Source organism: Phocoena sinus, chromosome 8 (genome assembly GCF_008692025.1).
Source record: "Phocoena sinus isolate mPhoSin1 chromosome 8, mPhoSin1.pri, whole genome shotgun sequence".
NCBI classification, from domain to species: Eukaryota; Metazoa; Chordata; class Mammalia; order Artiodactyla; family Phocoenidae; genus Phocoena; species Phocoena sinus.
The window spans coordinates 72,252,381-72,269,371 of NC_045770.1; the positions used below are offsets into that span (position 1 = coordinate 72,252,381).

At 38.1% G+C, this 16,991-nt stretch overlaps 1 protein-coding gene across 9 annotated transcripts in view; it reads right to left on the minus strand.

Moving 5' to 3' along the window:
- HPS5 (HPS5 biogenesis of lysosomal organelles complex 2 subunit 2) overlaps positions 1–16,991 on the minus strand; it is a 44,808-nt gene that overhangs the window by 9,555 nt on the left and 18,262 nt on the right. For 8 of the 9 annotated variants that reach the window (XM_032639025.1, XM_032639020.1, XM_032639023.1 and 5 more), the window contains 12 exons: positions 16,257–16,435; positions 15,329–15,487; positions 14,547–14,733; positions 13,748–13,871; positions 12,567–12,716; positions 11,277–11,354; positions 10,393–10,970; positions 6,197–6,317; positions 5,839–5,994; positions 4,947–5,066; positions 3,605–3,718; positions 1,861–1,967 (listed from right to left, as the gene is read on the minus strand). In XM_032639025.1, the coding sequence (XP_032494916.1) occupies positions 1,861–1,967; positions 3,605–3,718; positions 4,947–5,066; positions 5,839–5,994; positions 6,197–6,317; positions 10,393–10,970; positions 11,277–11,354; positions 12,567–12,716; positions 13,748–13,871; positions 14,547–14,733; positions 15,329–15,487; positions 16,257–16,435 (2,073 nt within the window). Of the gene's footprint in view, positions 1–1,860; positions 1,968–3,604; positions 3,719–4,946; positions 5,067–5,515; positions 5,599–5,838; positions 5,995–6,196; positions 6,318–10,392; positions 10,971–11,276; positions 11,355–12,566; positions 12,717–13,747; positions 13,872–14,546; positions 14,734–15,328; positions 15,488–16,256; positions 16,436–16,991 lie in introns of all 9 variants that reach the window. The other variant, XR_004350976.1, reaches the window with a different exon arrangement.

The following is a 16,991-nucleotide window of genomic DNA, read 5'->3' on the forward strand; positions in this document are numbered from 1 at the left end:
CCTTCGATAGATGAATGGATAAAGAAGATGTGATACACACACACACACACACACACACACACACACACACACACACGTAATGGAATACTTCTCAGCCATAAAAAAAAGAAGAAATCTTGCCATTTGTGACAACATGGATGGACCTTGGGCATATTATGCCAAGTGAAGTAAGTCAGACAGAGAAAGACAAACACCATATGATCTCACTCATTTGTGGAATACAAAAACAAACAAAAACAAAATAAATGAACAAACCAAACAAAAACAAACATGTAGATGCAAAGAACAAAGTAGTGGTTACCAGAGGGGATGGAGTGGGGGCAGGGTGAAATGGGTAAAAGGGAACAAACACGGTGACAGATGGAAACTAAATTTTTAGTGGTGAGACACTGCAGGGTATACAAAAGTGGAAATATAATGTTGTACACATAAAACTTATATAATGTTATAAACCAATGTTACCTCAATAAAAAAATTTTTAATTAAAAAAAAAGAACCATTCTGGCTGTTCTAAGGAAAATCGGTTAAAGATGGGCAAGAATGGAAACCAGAAGGCCAATTATAAAGTTATTGCAGTAACCAGGCTAGTAGCTGGGATCAGAATGACCGTGGTGGAGCCAAAGAAAGTAGATAGATATGAGATATATATTTGGCAGCAAAAGCAATATTCTTTGAAGTGAAATATAAGTTAGGAGACAAAAATGTCAAGAAAAGACTCCCATTTAATACACCAAGGGTAAGAATAGCTATTATTATTACATTAACAAAGTATTAAGAGTACTTTTATCTGGGTGGGAAGAATTTTAGGTGATATCTTCTTCATTCTTCCTAGATTTTCCATTTTTTTCTATAACAAACATCATGTTGTAACTTTAAAAGAATAAACCATTTATATCTTAACTTTTCTGGTTATTTTTCCAAAGTGAACACATCTATAGTTCCACAAAACCATGTGACCCTCTTGTTTCATTTTTGAAACAAAGATGATTCAGTTATTATTGCTGTAACTGTGACACCTGAGGCTATCTCTTTGCCAGTCATCTGGTTTCTTTGCTTGGTTGTAACTTTTCTTCTTCTACAGCAATAGGGCTGAAAAAGGCTGTAGATCACACTGCTAGATGAAGGATCCTGATGTCATGCTGCTGGCATCTCTGCATTGAGATGAATAAAGTAACACTACAAAACAGACCAAGACCACCTCTCTGAGTGCAGGATGAACTCTCAGACTTCAGAAATCAGTGTGTCAAAGTCCTGGCCTCCTGACTGCCATTTTATCTGTATTGAATGATGAAAATTAAAAAAAAAAAAAAAAATCCCTAAGTACCTGTAAAGGCTTAGGAAAATCTGACTGCTACTCTAAGTTCATCTTAATGATCTCTAACTTTGGGCTGTGTAAAATGGCAACATGATGCAGATCAAAAAACCTGAGCACAAGCTTTAGAGATGGTCAAACCTGGTCTGAACACCAGCTCCAGCATTAACTAGTTGTATGACTGTGGGGAAACTAATTATCCTTTTTCTGGGCCTCAATCATAACTTTTTTAAAATCGAAATAATAGTAACTATCCCACAGGTTTAATATCTCATTTAAACAGCATATGGAAAAGCATCAGGTATCAATATAATGCCTCACATGGTAGGCACTCATGAAACAGAAAAGTTGCCTGTAGTTTATTTCTAGTTATGATTTCATGGTATACCAAGTAGTACAGATAAAAAAAAAAAAAAACTCCAAAAATGTGACAGCTAGCTAGAATAACATAAATGATCATTGAAATATTTATCAAATTTCTTTATTGAATAGTCTGTAGTGACTTCTAAAATACTATAACCAAGAAGAACCTATTGGGATTTACATACCATTGTCCCCTTCCATCAGGCTCATATCATTCAGATACACAATATTCGTGAAGGCCTCTCTTCTTCTCCCCAGCTCCAAACAGAGAATAAGATATCCAGGCCAGAAACTTTAAAGAGACCAAAGTTGGAGAGAGGAATAAAAAGCAGTGAATTTATCTGGAGCTGTGTGGTCCAATACTGTAGATATTAGCCACATGTGGCTATTTACATTTAAATTAAATAAAATTTAAAAGTCAGTTCTTCAGTTGACCAATACATATTTCAAGTACTTAATGGCCACATGTGACTAGTGGCTACCATACTGGACAGCGTGATAGAATATTTCCACTGCCTCAGAAAATTCTATTAGACAGCCCTGATCTAGAGCATTTAAGAAAAAAATAAATAAAGCTAGCGATAAATACTGACATTTGAGGCCAAGCCCCAATTATGAGACATTTAAGCTTATGCACTTCATAAACTTTAAGGTTCAATAACAAACTAGCATATTTCTTCCCTAAGTATGCAAACTTTGGAAGTTCTCCTTGACTCTTCCCCTTCCTTCATTTGCTATACCCAGTATCTACAGGTCTGACTGCATTTTCCTTTGAAATGTGCCATTAGATGTGCTCCTTCTGCTGACCTAGAATCAATTTGGTCATACCTGAATTACTGCACCAGCTTCCTAGCTGGCCTTCCTTTCTCGTCTCCAATCTTTCTCATGTATGAAACCAGAAATGATCTCCAGAAACCTGCATTTTATCATGTCATTTTTGTACCAAAAAGGCTAAAAGGGTCTCTGCTGATAACTAAATTCTTCTAACCACCTTTCAAGGTCCTATATGATCTCATGACCCACAACCTGGCCAGTCTCATCCCTCATTATCAGTGAACAAATATGTACCAAGTGCCTACCACTTTAGGAATTATGCATCATGAGGGAAAAGGAAGACACATGTCCCTATCTCCAAAAGACTGTAATCCAGGTAAAGCCATAAGATAACATCTTCAGGCCATGAATAACTACAAATATGTGGTACAGATAAAAAGCAAGGGCAGTTTTTCATGGCCTTACTCTTGCTGTTTCTCTCACCTGACTTGCCCTCCTCCTGGCTCCTGTTTGAATACAAATCCTACCCAGACTTAGGGCTTACCTCAAAGTCTCACCTCCTCCCTGAGTCCTTCACCAGCCATTCTACCAAGCCCATTCTGATCTCTCCCTTCTCCAAAACTATATCAATTATAACTTGTATCACACAGTCTGGTGTTTAATTAAATAAACCTGAGAACTGGGGCTAACAACTAAGCAAAAGGGGGAGAGAGGAATGAGCAAGGACCAGTCTCTTCCACACACAAAATAAAATACACTCAAAATTTAAGACAAAAAAAGATGTTTATTATCACTTAAAACAAAAAGCCGGGCTTCCCTGGTGGCGCAGTGGTTGAGAGTCCGCCTGCCGATGCAGGGGACACGGGTTCGTGCCCCGGTCCGGGAAGATCCCACATGCTGCGGAGCGGCTGGGCCCGTGAGCCATGGCCGCTGAGCCTGCGCGTCCAGAGCCTGTGCTCCACAATGGGAGAGGCCACAACACTGAGAGGCCCGCATACCGCAAAAAAAACAAACAACAAAAAAACAAAAAGCCACCTTTATGTAGCAAAAAAAATCCCAAATGACAAAGCACATCCGTTCAGGCCCCTAACTACAAAGTTACTAACTAAAATGATTCTAATCTTAACTTCAGCTTCTAGGAAAGTTCTCACTTACCCATGAGACCTACAGATGTCAGTCACTTTCTCTTTTGTTGTAAAATCTGCAGGAAGTTTAATTAGATGAAGGATTAGCTGACTGTAACCCCAGGAAAACAAGTGGGAATGAGGCCTGAAAAATGAAAAAAATATCAGTAAATTAGACAGGAAATAAACTCTACAAAAATGCTTATTCGTCAGCTGATAGGTAAGATCAGAGTTTAATTATATTTTTTCCATTATTATATTTTTCAAACATTTCTACTTGGCCTTTGTAAAATTAAAACAGCTATTTTTCCAATGACAAATACCTGTTTATTTTTTTTAATTATATATTTTAGTAATCAAAAGCAAAAGAAAGAAGCTCATAATTCCATCACTCACAGATAGCCATTTTATATCTTTCCAGACCTTTTTCTCTAGGCATATAAGATAGGCATTTTGGGAGCTTTTAAAAAGTTTCTCCTGGAGGAAAACACAAGGAATATTTCTGATAGATTACAAGTAACAGTGTGTATTTTTTATAAATTCTTTTTTTAAAAAAAAATCCTAATCAGGGACTTCCCCAGTGGTGCAAAGGTTAAGAATCCACCTGCCAATGCAGAGGACACGGGTTCAGTCCCTGGTCCAGGAAGATCCCACATGCCGCGGAGCAACTAAGCCCATGCTCCACAACTACTGAGCCTGCAAATCTAGAGCCCGTGAGCCACAACTACTGAGCCAGTGTACCACAACTACTGAAGCCCACGCACCTAGAGCCTACGCTCCTCAACAAGAGAAGACACCGCTCACCACAACTAGAGAAAGCCTGTGTGCAGCAACGAAGACCCAATGCAGCCAAAAAATAAATTAATTAAAAGTTTTTAAAATGTACTAGAAAAGCTTTAAAAAAAGAGTCAAAGTTAAAAAAAAATCCTACATCAGGTTACATCTAAAAATCCCTTGGCAAATTTCTAGGAAGAAAACACACATACACACACACACACACACACACACACTCACACACACACACATACATACACACAATTTTCTAACAATTTTCTTCTAACACAGGTTTAATCACCAAGGTCTCTTAATGTTGGTCCATGAAAGTTTCAGTAGCCCAGTTTAATTCTCTGCAATCATGTGCAAAATTTTGTATGAATGTGCATTTTTCTGAGAGGAATCATCAGATTCTTAGAGGGTCTGTGATTCAAAACATGTTCAGAACCACTAAGCAGTACACTCAATCTGATTACTACCATGACTTGAGTCAGTCGCTTCCATAGCTATTCCTGAAGTAAGCCCAGAATGCTGTATGTGAATAAACTGGTTCCATTCCAAAGGAGCAGCAGAACTTAGAAACAGGACTCCTTCTATACCTGGGGTCTCCTTCATCGTCCATAGTGCTGGTGCTTGGGGGAGCATCATGGGACACTGCCAACAGCAGCCAATCCAGTCTTAAAGACTCTGGTTGTAGGAGGGACTCAAGGAAGAATGGCCTAAGAGAAAGTTGGGGAAAAAATCACCAATATTCATGCTGAGAAAGGAAAGATAAAATGTGCAGATGTGAAGAAAATGTTATTAAGGGATCAAGACAGTGGATGAAATAACTTGAAAACTCTTCTGCTACAAAATGTATAGAAATGCTGGTGAAAATATAATAGCCTTTTAACTGAACAGCTGAGCTTCAAGATAATAAGGGAAATACCAAAGGGCCAAAAAAAAAAAAAAAAAAAGGAGAAATAAATACCAGTATAGCAAATGTGAACCAATCAGAAGAAACAGAGGGGGGAAGTTGCCATTCTCAATAACCAAAGGACATGTGTGTTCACTGCCATGTGGAGACAGGAAGTGAGGCCTCAGCCCAAAGAAGTTAAGAGCTGTAACAGATCCACCCACAAAAAGCTGGGATATATCACAACAAAAAGGTGGCAGCAAATCCACTCACTGGCAGAGACAACAAGGAAGCTTATCTGTCTTAGCATACGCCTTGAAACGGAGTTTAATTTTACACTGTTGATCGGAGAATCTCTGAGAGGGAGAGAGGGAGGAGAGAGAAGTGTGGGTTATGCACACATTTGTGGTGTGTGCTGTGAATTGTGAAAGAATGGAACATAACTGCCAAAATCCTCCTCTTAAATAGCAGGTGCCTCAATCCTGTGGCAGTTAATAGTAAAAATGTTCCAACTGCTTATACTAGAGAAACAGTGCCCTATCAAAAGAGAGTCCAAAAAAAAAAAGGAGGGTCCGCAAATATTCTCTCCTTCTCACCGTTGATCTTCAGGCCTTGATTTTACCAGACTGTCTAAATAAGCCAAAAACTGAGCAGGATGATGATGACAAAGTTGCATGACATCTGAAGGCAAAATGGATGGATAAAACCTGATTAAGGATCGAAGGGCAGATTCTCCAAATTTCTCATACAATCTGCATTTAAAAACAAAACATGTTAGTCTCCAACTTCAGTAAGATAATATAACTTGGTTACATTATCTACGTATTTATTAGAAATGAAAATAAATATACTAACAAGAAGCTGCGCAACACGTAACAGAGTAAAACTTTACAGACTGAGACGAAGAAAACGTCTGTGCTTTAGTTCACACGAACAACATACAGGACCACTCACCGGGTAGCACAAGCAATCAACAAAGGACTGTCAAAAGAGACTAAGTCATCCAATAACTTTAATCTTGTTGGAAGGTCTCCTTCTTCCATCTTTATATATGCAGGATTGGAACTTGCCATTTCTAAAAGACAAAGCACACCCCTTTCCCTTCATCTCACAGTGGTAAATATTTTACTCATGAACACATTAATCAACAATTAGTCATGCACCTACTGTGTGCAAGTCCCAACGTTTGTAAAGCATCATAGGAGAGACAAAAACAGAACAAGAGACAACCTCTGCTTTTAAGGACTTTAAAATCAAATTGGGTAATCAAGACAGTATGGCACTGGCACAAAAACAGAAATATAGATCAGTGGAACAGGATAGAAAGCCCAGAGGTAAACCCACACACATATGGTCACCCTTTCTTTGATAAAGGAGGCAAGAATACACAGTGGAGAAAACACAGCCTCTTCAATAAGTGGTGCTGGGAAAACTGGACAGGTACATGTAAAAGTATGAGATTAGATCACTCCCTAACACCATACACAAAAATAAACTCAAAATGGATTAAAGACCTAAATGTAAGGCCAGACACTATCAAACTCTTAGAGGAAAACACAGGCAGAACACTCTATGACATAAATCATAGCAAGATCCTTTTTGACCCACCTCCTAGAGAAATGGAAATAAAACCAAAAATAAACAAATGGGACCTAATGAAACTTAAAAGCTTTTGCACAGCAAAGGAAACCGTAAACAAGACCAAAAGACAACCCTCAGAATGGGAGAAAATATTTGTCAACGAAGCAACTGACAAAGGATTAATCTCCAAAATTTACAAGCAGCTCATGCAGCTCAATATCAAAAAAACAACCAACTCAATCTAAAAATGGGCAGAAGATCGAAATAGACATTTCTCCAAAGAAGATACACAGATTGCCAACAAACACATGAAAGAATGCTCAACATCATTAATCACTAGAGAAATGCAAATCAAAACTACAATGAGCTATCATCTCACACCGGTCAGAATGGCCATCATCAAAAAATCTAGAAACAATAAATGCTGGAGAGGGTGTGGAGAAAAGGGAACCCTCTTGCACTGTTGGTGGGAATGTAAATTGATACAGCCACTATGGAGAACAGCATGGAGGTTTCTTAAAAAACAAAAAATAGAACTACCATACAACCCAGCAATCCCACTACTGGGCAAATACCCTGAGAAATCCATAATTCAAAAAGAGTCATGTACCAAAATGTTCATTGCAGCTCTATTTACAATAGCCAGGACATGGAAGCAACCTAAGTTTCCATCAACAGATGATTGGATAAAGATGTGGCACATATATACAAGGGAATATTACTCAGCCATAAAAAGTAACGAAATTGAGTTACTTGTAGTGAGGTGGATGGACCTAGAGTCTGTCATACAGAGTGAAGTAAATCAGAAAGAGAAAAACAAATACTGTATGCTAACACATATATATGGAATCTAAGGAAAAATTTTAAAAGTCATGAAGAACCTAGGGGCAAGACGGGAATAAAGACACAGACCTACTAGAGAATGGACTTGAGGATATGGGGAGGGGGAAGGGTAAGCTGTGACAAAGTGAGAGAGTGGCATGAACATATATACACTACCAAACGTAAAATAGATAGCTAGTGGGAAGCAGCCACATAGCACAGGGAGATGAGCTCAGTGCTTTGTGACCACCTAGAGGGCTGGGATAGGGAGGGTGGGAGGGAGGGAGAAGCAAGAGGGAAGAGATATGGGAACATATGCATATGTATAACTGATTCACTTTGTTATAAAGCAGAAACTAACACACCATTGTAAAGCAATTATACTCCAATAAAGATGTTAAAAATAAAAATCAAATTGGGAGGCAAAGCATATTGGAAGTTTTAAACAAGATAAAGGAACAGATAACCAATACACAACTATTACCATTGAAAATGTACCCTTTATATATGTAATATATGTATTACATATATATGCTATTATATATGCAAGCTAATATATATATAAGCTATATTTCTACCATCAATGCCAAATTCTTCAGTTTTTTTCTAGAACTGATATCCCTAATCAATCTTTTGGAACAAAATTAGTTAATTAAATTTAATTAAATTAACTTAAAAATATTTGACCTATTTTTAAAAAACATCAGTTATAGCAAATCTTCCTCCAAAGGAAGATCTGACTTTGGGGAATAGCCAAGTCATTTAAAGCCAAGTGTGTAAATAAAGTGAGTGAAGATCTAGTTAAAACTACTTGTAGTTAAAAAATATATGTTTACATATATATGAATCTAAAATAAAATGAGTTTTTTCAAGAAGTTTTCAACTAGCTCTGAAGATAAATCCCAAAGAACAGTTCCAAAGCTGTTTTCATGATTACAACATCATTAGAAGAGTAGAACCTGTTCAATAGACCGTTTCTAAAGAGCCAAACCTTCAATTTCTGATATATTTGTTTAAAAAAAATATCAATTTTTCCCAGTTTCATTATTTCCAATTTGACTGGGTCAGACAGTAAGTATTTCAAGGGATTCAGAGGAGAAGGCCATCATTTAGAGCGTATGAAGAGAGGGAAAGCTTTGTGATTGGGTGGGCGCTAAGCCAAACTTATCCCCTTAAATTCAATTTGGAAGCAGCTGCATCATCTCAAACACCCTCCACGCTGGCTCCAGCCACAGCTCTGGCATAAGTTAACCACTCAGGTTGGTGAAGTGGTTATTTTTTTTTTGCTATTTTCCTGTAACCAAGGTTGGGTACAATCACATAATAGAGACAGATAGAGCAAATTTCCAGTGTAATATCAAACATTTGAACTTATTTGAAAAGGAATAACTCTTCTTACTTCAACATAAAAGACAGTCTACCTCAATTCAGAAAAAGAAGCTGAAATCATTTCTTATGCTTTTAACTGCTAAATGTGAATTGAGGCAGAACTGTAACCATAGATCCTTGTTTCTAGAAACCTTAAGTCAGATAATATAAAAATGTATCTCTACTTGTGACTACTCACTTTTGGTAATGAATGAAAAGTTTGCTTAAAGTCTACATCAATTATTAGAAACATGACATCTGTTATTCAGAGTTTTGAGTTAAGAAAATCCACCTGTTCAAAAACATGGGACTATGTAGTAGAAAGGGCAGGCATGGCCTCTAGGGTATGAAAGCTGGTATCTACATGAGGATGACCAACAGTGTGACCTTCACTCAAGTGTGGAGTAGAGGCTGCTGACTGCCCACCAAAATCTCTGAGGCAGACATGCAGGCTCCTGACCCATGTCCATCCTCTTCCTTCTAGACACCTGGAGAGGTCATTTCCCAGACTCCTTTGCAGTTAGGTGGGGCCATGAGATAGAATTCTCACCAACAGAAGAGACGTAAGCCACCACCAGGCCACACCTCCCTGTAAGAGCCTGTCTGCCTCTTCCACATGCTTCCCCCTGGACATAGCAACCCAGCCTTAATCATCAGCCCTAAGGGAGGATAGAGACCAAAAAAATGGAAGGAACTTGGAACCCTGAGTTACCACATGCAAGAGAGCTGCCCACTGACCTGGAACATCTGCCCTGGGCTGATATATAAGCAAGAAATAAACTACCATATCTGAGTTATTATATCGTATCTGAGTTATTGTGAGATACTACAGAAGTTTAGCCTACTCAACTATTATAATCTCTCTGTGCCTCAGTTTCCTTACTTATTAAACAGAATAACACCGTCTACTCCAAAGTGTTGTAAGGATGAAATGAAAGAATGCTGGCAAAGTGTTTAGCATATTATCTGGCACTTGGTGAGTACTCAATAAATGGTATATATTATCTCTATATTAGTAAGTTACAAGAGGGATTTTCTGGTTTTCATATATCTGCATTTATACAATTTTACTTAACCCAACTTCTCCAACATTGCTGTATCATTTTCTGAATGACTGTGAGAGAAATAAAACTAACTTCTTATAATAGTTGCAAGAACTATTACAAATTAAATTGAGTTGTAAATCAACTATACTTCAATTTAAAAAAAAAGTGAGCAATCTCAACAGAAAAAAAAAAGCAACAAAAGACTAAATTGAGTGGAAAACTGAAGGGATGGTTGACCAGAACAGAGGTGATTTTCTACTTAAATCTTCTTCTTTAAACTAAAAAATGCCAAGATGCTACTGTCCTCTATTGGTAAGGCAATCTGATTATTACCTTTCAATCCTTCAATAAAAGTATCCCAAACACAAGGACTGTTAGTATAACTCAGCTTGATGCTCTCCTTTGCTCTTTTCAAGTCCAGAAGAAAAAAGTACTTCTTTAGGAACCGACAAGCCAGAATTTCAGGAGAGCACTGTTGCAAAGTGTGGTCTACATGTCTACTTGCACTTTTGATCTCAGAATTCAATACACTCAGTTCCAAACACAATGTTGTCACTTCAGCCAGGTCCTTCTGAAGACTGCCTGGTATACTGCATGGAGAACATACTTGAAAAATGTCATCATCCAGGGACTCCCTCAGACTATTTACAGAGTCACGTGCTGCTTGATCAACAGTTTCTTCATTGCCTAAAGAGTCTCTTTTTTCTTTTTCATCTTCGTCTAATATTCCCTTTTTTGACTCATCAAGCAATAGCATACCCTGGTTTGATTCCATGGATGAGTTGCCAGTATCTGAAATGCCTGAAAAGTCCTTCATGGCAAATGTTTTTTCTAACTGTGAAAGCCACTCCTGTAAAACCATTTTCAGAGACTGTGGTTCAAACAATACCAGTGGGTCCTGTAGCTTGGTCCTATATAAGACAGACAAGTATGAAATTTATGTTTTATGTGGTTTTTCAAAAACAAATTGTTTCATGCTAAATAAGCCTAACAGATACAACATTACTTATCCAGAATAAATGTTACTTTTCAACTCTTTAAATAACAATTATCTCAGTAGCAAGACAACAACACAGAGAACATTACCTTTGTATTAATTCATGAATTTCAATTCCAAATGAAACTGCCTCTGCCCCACACTGTCTCAGGACCACTACTAATGATCTCAAAAAGTCATTCCCACTCTCTATAAAACTTTCTCACCCATAAATACTCACATTGCTTCTGCTGTTGCCATTCTGATCTCTTGAAACTTTTCCTCTTCTGGAGGTTGACTAGTTACTTCTTCTTTTCCCCTAGAGAAGTGTGAGAAGAGTTAAAGGGGATTAGAACCTTCTTGGGCAAATATTTCTAAGTGCTCACTAAGTGGTAGGTATTGTACTTAATGATACATGAAACAAACAGATGAGTATAAAAAATGGTCCATGGCTTCAAGATGAGTAAGTTCGAGTCAGAGTAAGCCCTAGTCAGAAAGAAAGGCAAGAAAACAACTGTAATATAAGAAAGAATAGAATGAATGCTAAAGAGCAGCACAAGCACTGTGATCTGAAAGCACAGAAAAAGGAATAATTATTCTGACTAGGCAACCACGAGCAGCTTTCCCGAGGAGGTGTATTTGCGTTAGGAAAAATGGGGGGAAAATACTGCAGGTGGGAGAAACAGCATGAAGAAAAGTAGTGAGGTGTACACACCCACTTCTCTGACAGGACTAGAATTTAGAGTGCTTAGAAAGACGTGGTTGGAAATGAAGCTGGAAAAGTGGGCTAACGTCAGACTGAGGGCTGCCTTAAATGCCACCGCACTATCTACACTTTTTTCCCGATATACATACGGATTCATAGCTAAGTTACTCTAAGGGTAACACACCTTTTTTCTCATCTGAATGTCCAGTCAGCATACACTGGCCCTGTGGGTCTATCTCAATTCCTGGGTGAGTGCTGAGCTTGCCTGCCTCCAATGCCCAGATCCCCTGAATTATGAGAAAAGGCAGAGACCAGGTGGACAAGATACTTCACACTGTGCCAGACCAAGGGCTCTGCTACAACCCCACTCCATAAGGACTATGCCACCAGCATATCATAGGAAGGCACGTGACGACATTAACGCCAATGCTCTCATCTTACAGGCCAGAGGGCGTCACCAACGTCACATGCTAGTCAGAAGCAGAACCAGAACGAGGCCTATATCCTTGGTCATCCTACTCTTACTCTAATACTCCTTCTCTAACATTGCAGAAGTTTGAAGAGATCTGGAGGTGAGGGAAGTTGTTCAGGGGAAAGATGGAAGAAGAGGTGCTAAATTAAAATTCTGTCTCAATAGACTTTTTATGGGTTGATGTAATTTTCTAACACTTACTCTGTGGTATTCAGTTTTTATAAGCTATGCAAATAATCTACAATGAACAGAGTCATACATGTGTCTTCTTCAAGACGACATGGTTTATGGCTCTCTTCAAACCGACAATTGTATCCTCTAGAATTTACACAGATTTCTCTGCAATGGCTTACTCAGTGTCTTCCTCCTTTGGACAAGTGACTGGACCCACATCCTCTTCACATGACTGCTCATCACACCTGGGTTCTGGTCTCACTTTCAGATCAGGGCTCGTATGAAGGGTGCCAATCTTCTCAGTAGTTTTACGCACAAAGCTAGAAACGCTGCAAGTCAAATACCAATAAACTAATATGAAAAGAATCTCATTACTGCCAAGAATGAAAATTTCAGTATCTGAGTTCTCTATGTTCCTGTCAGTCCCTGAAGGCAACTTGGACTTAGCAAGTCTTTCTTTACTTGCTATAAAGAAAGACTCTTTATAGCAACTTCCTTAATCAATTACATATTTCACATAAGGCCCATGTAAAATTTATAATAAGGATTTACTTCATTTACTAAACTACTCTGATTCAATCCTAAAGAAAAGGTCTTTAATTGCAGCTGTGTCTGCAATGTTTCTGTTTACTTAGGCAAAGAAGGCCATGTGAAAACCTGCCCCATCCTAGCCAAAGAATTTCTTCAGGAAACTCAGCTGCTGATTTGCCACAATATATCCTTTGAAAAAGCAAAATTTGTATCCAGTAAAACTCCCATTAGCAGTGAAGGAGCTACAGAAGTCTTCTCTTTCAAACTTAAATGTCTTTTTTTTTTTTTTTACAGAAATCATTAGTATATTCATAATACAGGGACTCAGTGACACATTGTATAATTATTAAGTTATAATTATGAAGACTTTATCCTATTATGGTAAAACGTTTAAGTGGAAAAACTTGGACATAAATTCATGTAAGTCAATTCTGGGCCCATGGAGTAGCTAGAAAGACTTCTGAAGAGTCTTCAATTCTGAGCCCAAACTGAGAAATGATTAAGTTAAGAAATGACTAATGATATATGGAAATTGTTCCAATCGGGGATGAGGAAAAAACATTTTTTAACTTTTGCTCAGCCTGAGGGGGAAAAAAAACACATTTGTAACAATTCAAATATCCAGGTACTCAAACAAAGAGGGAAGATAAATTCCCCAAGATTGAAATGAGAAGTAAACGGCTTTGTATAACAGGCTATATGAGGAATAATCTAGAGACTTTCTTTTTCCACATTTAAAATGTCTCTCCATTCTCAGCGCCAAAGTGCCTAACATGACAACTGAAGTAAAACCAGAAGTGGGATTAAATGACAAGACTAATGAGTTTACCTTTCCTTGACAGCCTGAAGAGACACGAGAGGAGATGGAGAACGAAACGACAGTGGAATGCCGAAGGGGAGAAAAGTTTCATTCTTATCTGTCTCAACCATCACTGAAGCGTGTGAAACATTGTCTGATGAATGGAATTGGGGAGAAAAAACAAAATCTAATCACATGAAGAGTTTTTTAATCTTTAAAGAAATTCTGAAATGAATAAAGCAAAGGAAATGAAGGATTCAATACCAAAATCACAACTGACCCAAATACAAATGAGTGGAACACAGGTTTACGAGATGCATGGGATGGTCCACATATAAAACACTTGGACAGGTACCTTCATTTTTCCTACTAACCCTGAATCCCCACAAGTCAGAAAGGAAGCTTAGAGTCTCTATTAATCTCAACAGTTCGGTCACAGGAGTACTTGAACATCGAAAAGTGAAGGCAATGACCCCCAGAACTGTAGTAATTTTTCATTCCGAATGGAAAATAATTTGGTTAGGATAAAATCGTTCCACTCTTTTGGTTAATGACCTCCTTTCTTAACTTTTCCAGCACTTTGATGCATGATAATAATTAGGTAATTTACCAATGTTAGCCTAAACAGGAGGGGAAAAAAACCCCAACTAAACATAAATCCATTCTTCTAATGGTGAACTGATCAATAGGTCTGGATGGAAAGTCTAACAACTTAATAAAAATTATTAACACCTTGTAGAAAACTCTATGCATGAGATAATCTTGGCAAACAGAAGCCACAGAAAATAACTGCTTCACATCAGCAACCAATAAAAGACACATTCTTCACCTTCATTTCCGTGTGAACCACAACACTGATCTGGTTGGTCCTCTTCTTGATGTGAGGTGAATTCTTTAAGTCTCTCATCTTCTGAGAGGGTTTGGCTGTGAAGGGAACAAGAGTCTTCATCTGACTGACTGCCTCTTCTACTATTAATGATACGATAAATACCAGAGTCCAAGATGCTGAAACTTTCCTAAAAAGAAAAAGAATTAAAGAAAAGTTAAACTTTTATAACACGATATAGCTTTTTAAGAGAAAAATCAACACTAAAAGAAACAAGTCATTAACGACAATTATGGCTTATTAGAACAAAATGGTGAGCAAGGTCTAGGCTCCTGGCAGCCAGGTCCCTCTCACCTGCTCATGGCATCATGCTACCATATTTCTCTAGTGGGTCTCCATGAAGTCTGGCTGTGAGAATGTGAGAATGTGAGAATGAGGATTAAATAAGACAATCCTGAGCTGCACTGACACTCAAGCTGGCATGAAGCATCTGAAATCACATATTAGGGGTAACTTAACTTGCTCTGGAGGCTATATGAGGTATATTTTCAAACAGAACATAATAAACAACGACAAAACAAAATGCGGCTCTAAGACACACCTAAATGAAGGCTTCATAACGTTGTCCAACACCTGAAAGAAAGCCCCCTCTTCACCACCACCCCCAAACAATATACAACATGGAAAGGAAGGTAACTTTTGGGATCCTAGAGGTAAATGAGTACAAACTAATGTAGAACAATCTTACTGTACAGCAAAACCCTTTTAAAAGTGAGAATACCTACATGTGATGAAATGGAGCTTCTTCTACTGCTACAAGCTGAATCCAAAGGTTCAAATTTTAAGATCAATTCTTCCAGTTGGGAAATCAGATCACCATAGGTTGTTAAGTCCAGCTGAGATTTCAAATGTTCCAATTTATCTATAGTCAAAGTTTTTCTTCCCTAATAAAAGGATAAGTAGAACCAATAGGAGAGTTTTCTGTTTGTAACTAAATCTATATTCAAATGGCCAATACATTGAAAGAGATCTAACATAGAACATAAAACCTCAAAGGTGCTTTAAAACGGCTTTAAAAGCTAGTAAAAGACTTAATAAGAATTCTCTTAGGAACTAAGAATTTAGAGTTACTGTACATATAATAATTTCACTTAAAACAAGGCCTTGGGCTTCCCTGGTGGCAGTGGTTGAGAACCTGCCTGCTAATGCAGGGGACACAGGTTCGAGCCCTGGTCTGGGAGGATCCCACATGGCGTGGAGCAACTAGGCCCGTGAGCCACAACTACTGAGCCTGCATGTCTGGAGCCTGTGCTCCACAACAAGAGAGGCCGCGATAGTGAGAGGCCTGCACACTGCGATGAAGAGCGGCCCCCGCTTGCCACAACTAGAGAAAGCCCTCGCACAGAAATGAAGACCCAACACAGCAAAAATTAATTAATTAATTAATTAATAAACAAACTCCTATCCCCAACATCTAAAAAAAAAAAAGGCCTGAAATTCAAATAAATTTGTGGGTAAAGTTGATTTTTTTGAATGGAAAGTATACAGTTTTTCTCACCCCCATCCCCACTCCAGATTTATCTGTCATGTTTCCTTTGGGGATTTACTGCTGCTTCATCAGCAGGCTAATAAAGACAAGCAACCGTGTAGCACAATCCTGCAAGCTAGAATGGTTTTAACAACCCAGATGAACATGTCAGCTTTCTGACTCACTCTGCTGGCAATGACGGAATTCTGGAAAAGGCAGCAAGTTTGAGCAGCCAGGTTCCACAGGCCTCTCCTTAGCAGGCGTTCCACACAACGTTCCACAGATAACAGAGAAAGATGGGAGACCTTCCCATTTAGGTGCAAACAGAACAGCTCATTCTTACAGACAGCCACATCCTGAATATCTACAAAAACCACAGGGGTGAACACACAGGACATTAACCAAGTACTCCTTTTCCATTTTTGCGATGGCTGAAATTATTCTAATAGATTCATTTTCTATATAGGGTTTGGCTTGATTGAATTTCACCTCTATTTTTATACTTGCATTTCAATGAAGAAATCATATCTTAGACACTATTCTTTTAAAAAAGATCAAGAATAAAAGATACAGAGAAAGAAACATCTCTCTGATCTAAAATCCTGTTTTTAAAAATGTTATGTTTTGTGAAAAGAAATTGGGACTTTAAAAGGGGGCACTTCGGAGGCCAGACTATCACATTTCTGAGTTACAAATCTGATACCAGTAACAGATTTCAGTGCAGTATGTAAATCAACAAACTGTTCGTGAAAAAACACCTGTCTTGGCAGAATACCATGAAATGACCTAAAAAACTAGTTTTCACGGGACACCTTTAGGAAACTTAATTCACGAGAAATCAGTATGTAATGGTTCCTTCATCTTTTTTATGTTTTTACAAAGTAGAAAATGACTCAAAAGTCAGGATACACTCTCTGAGC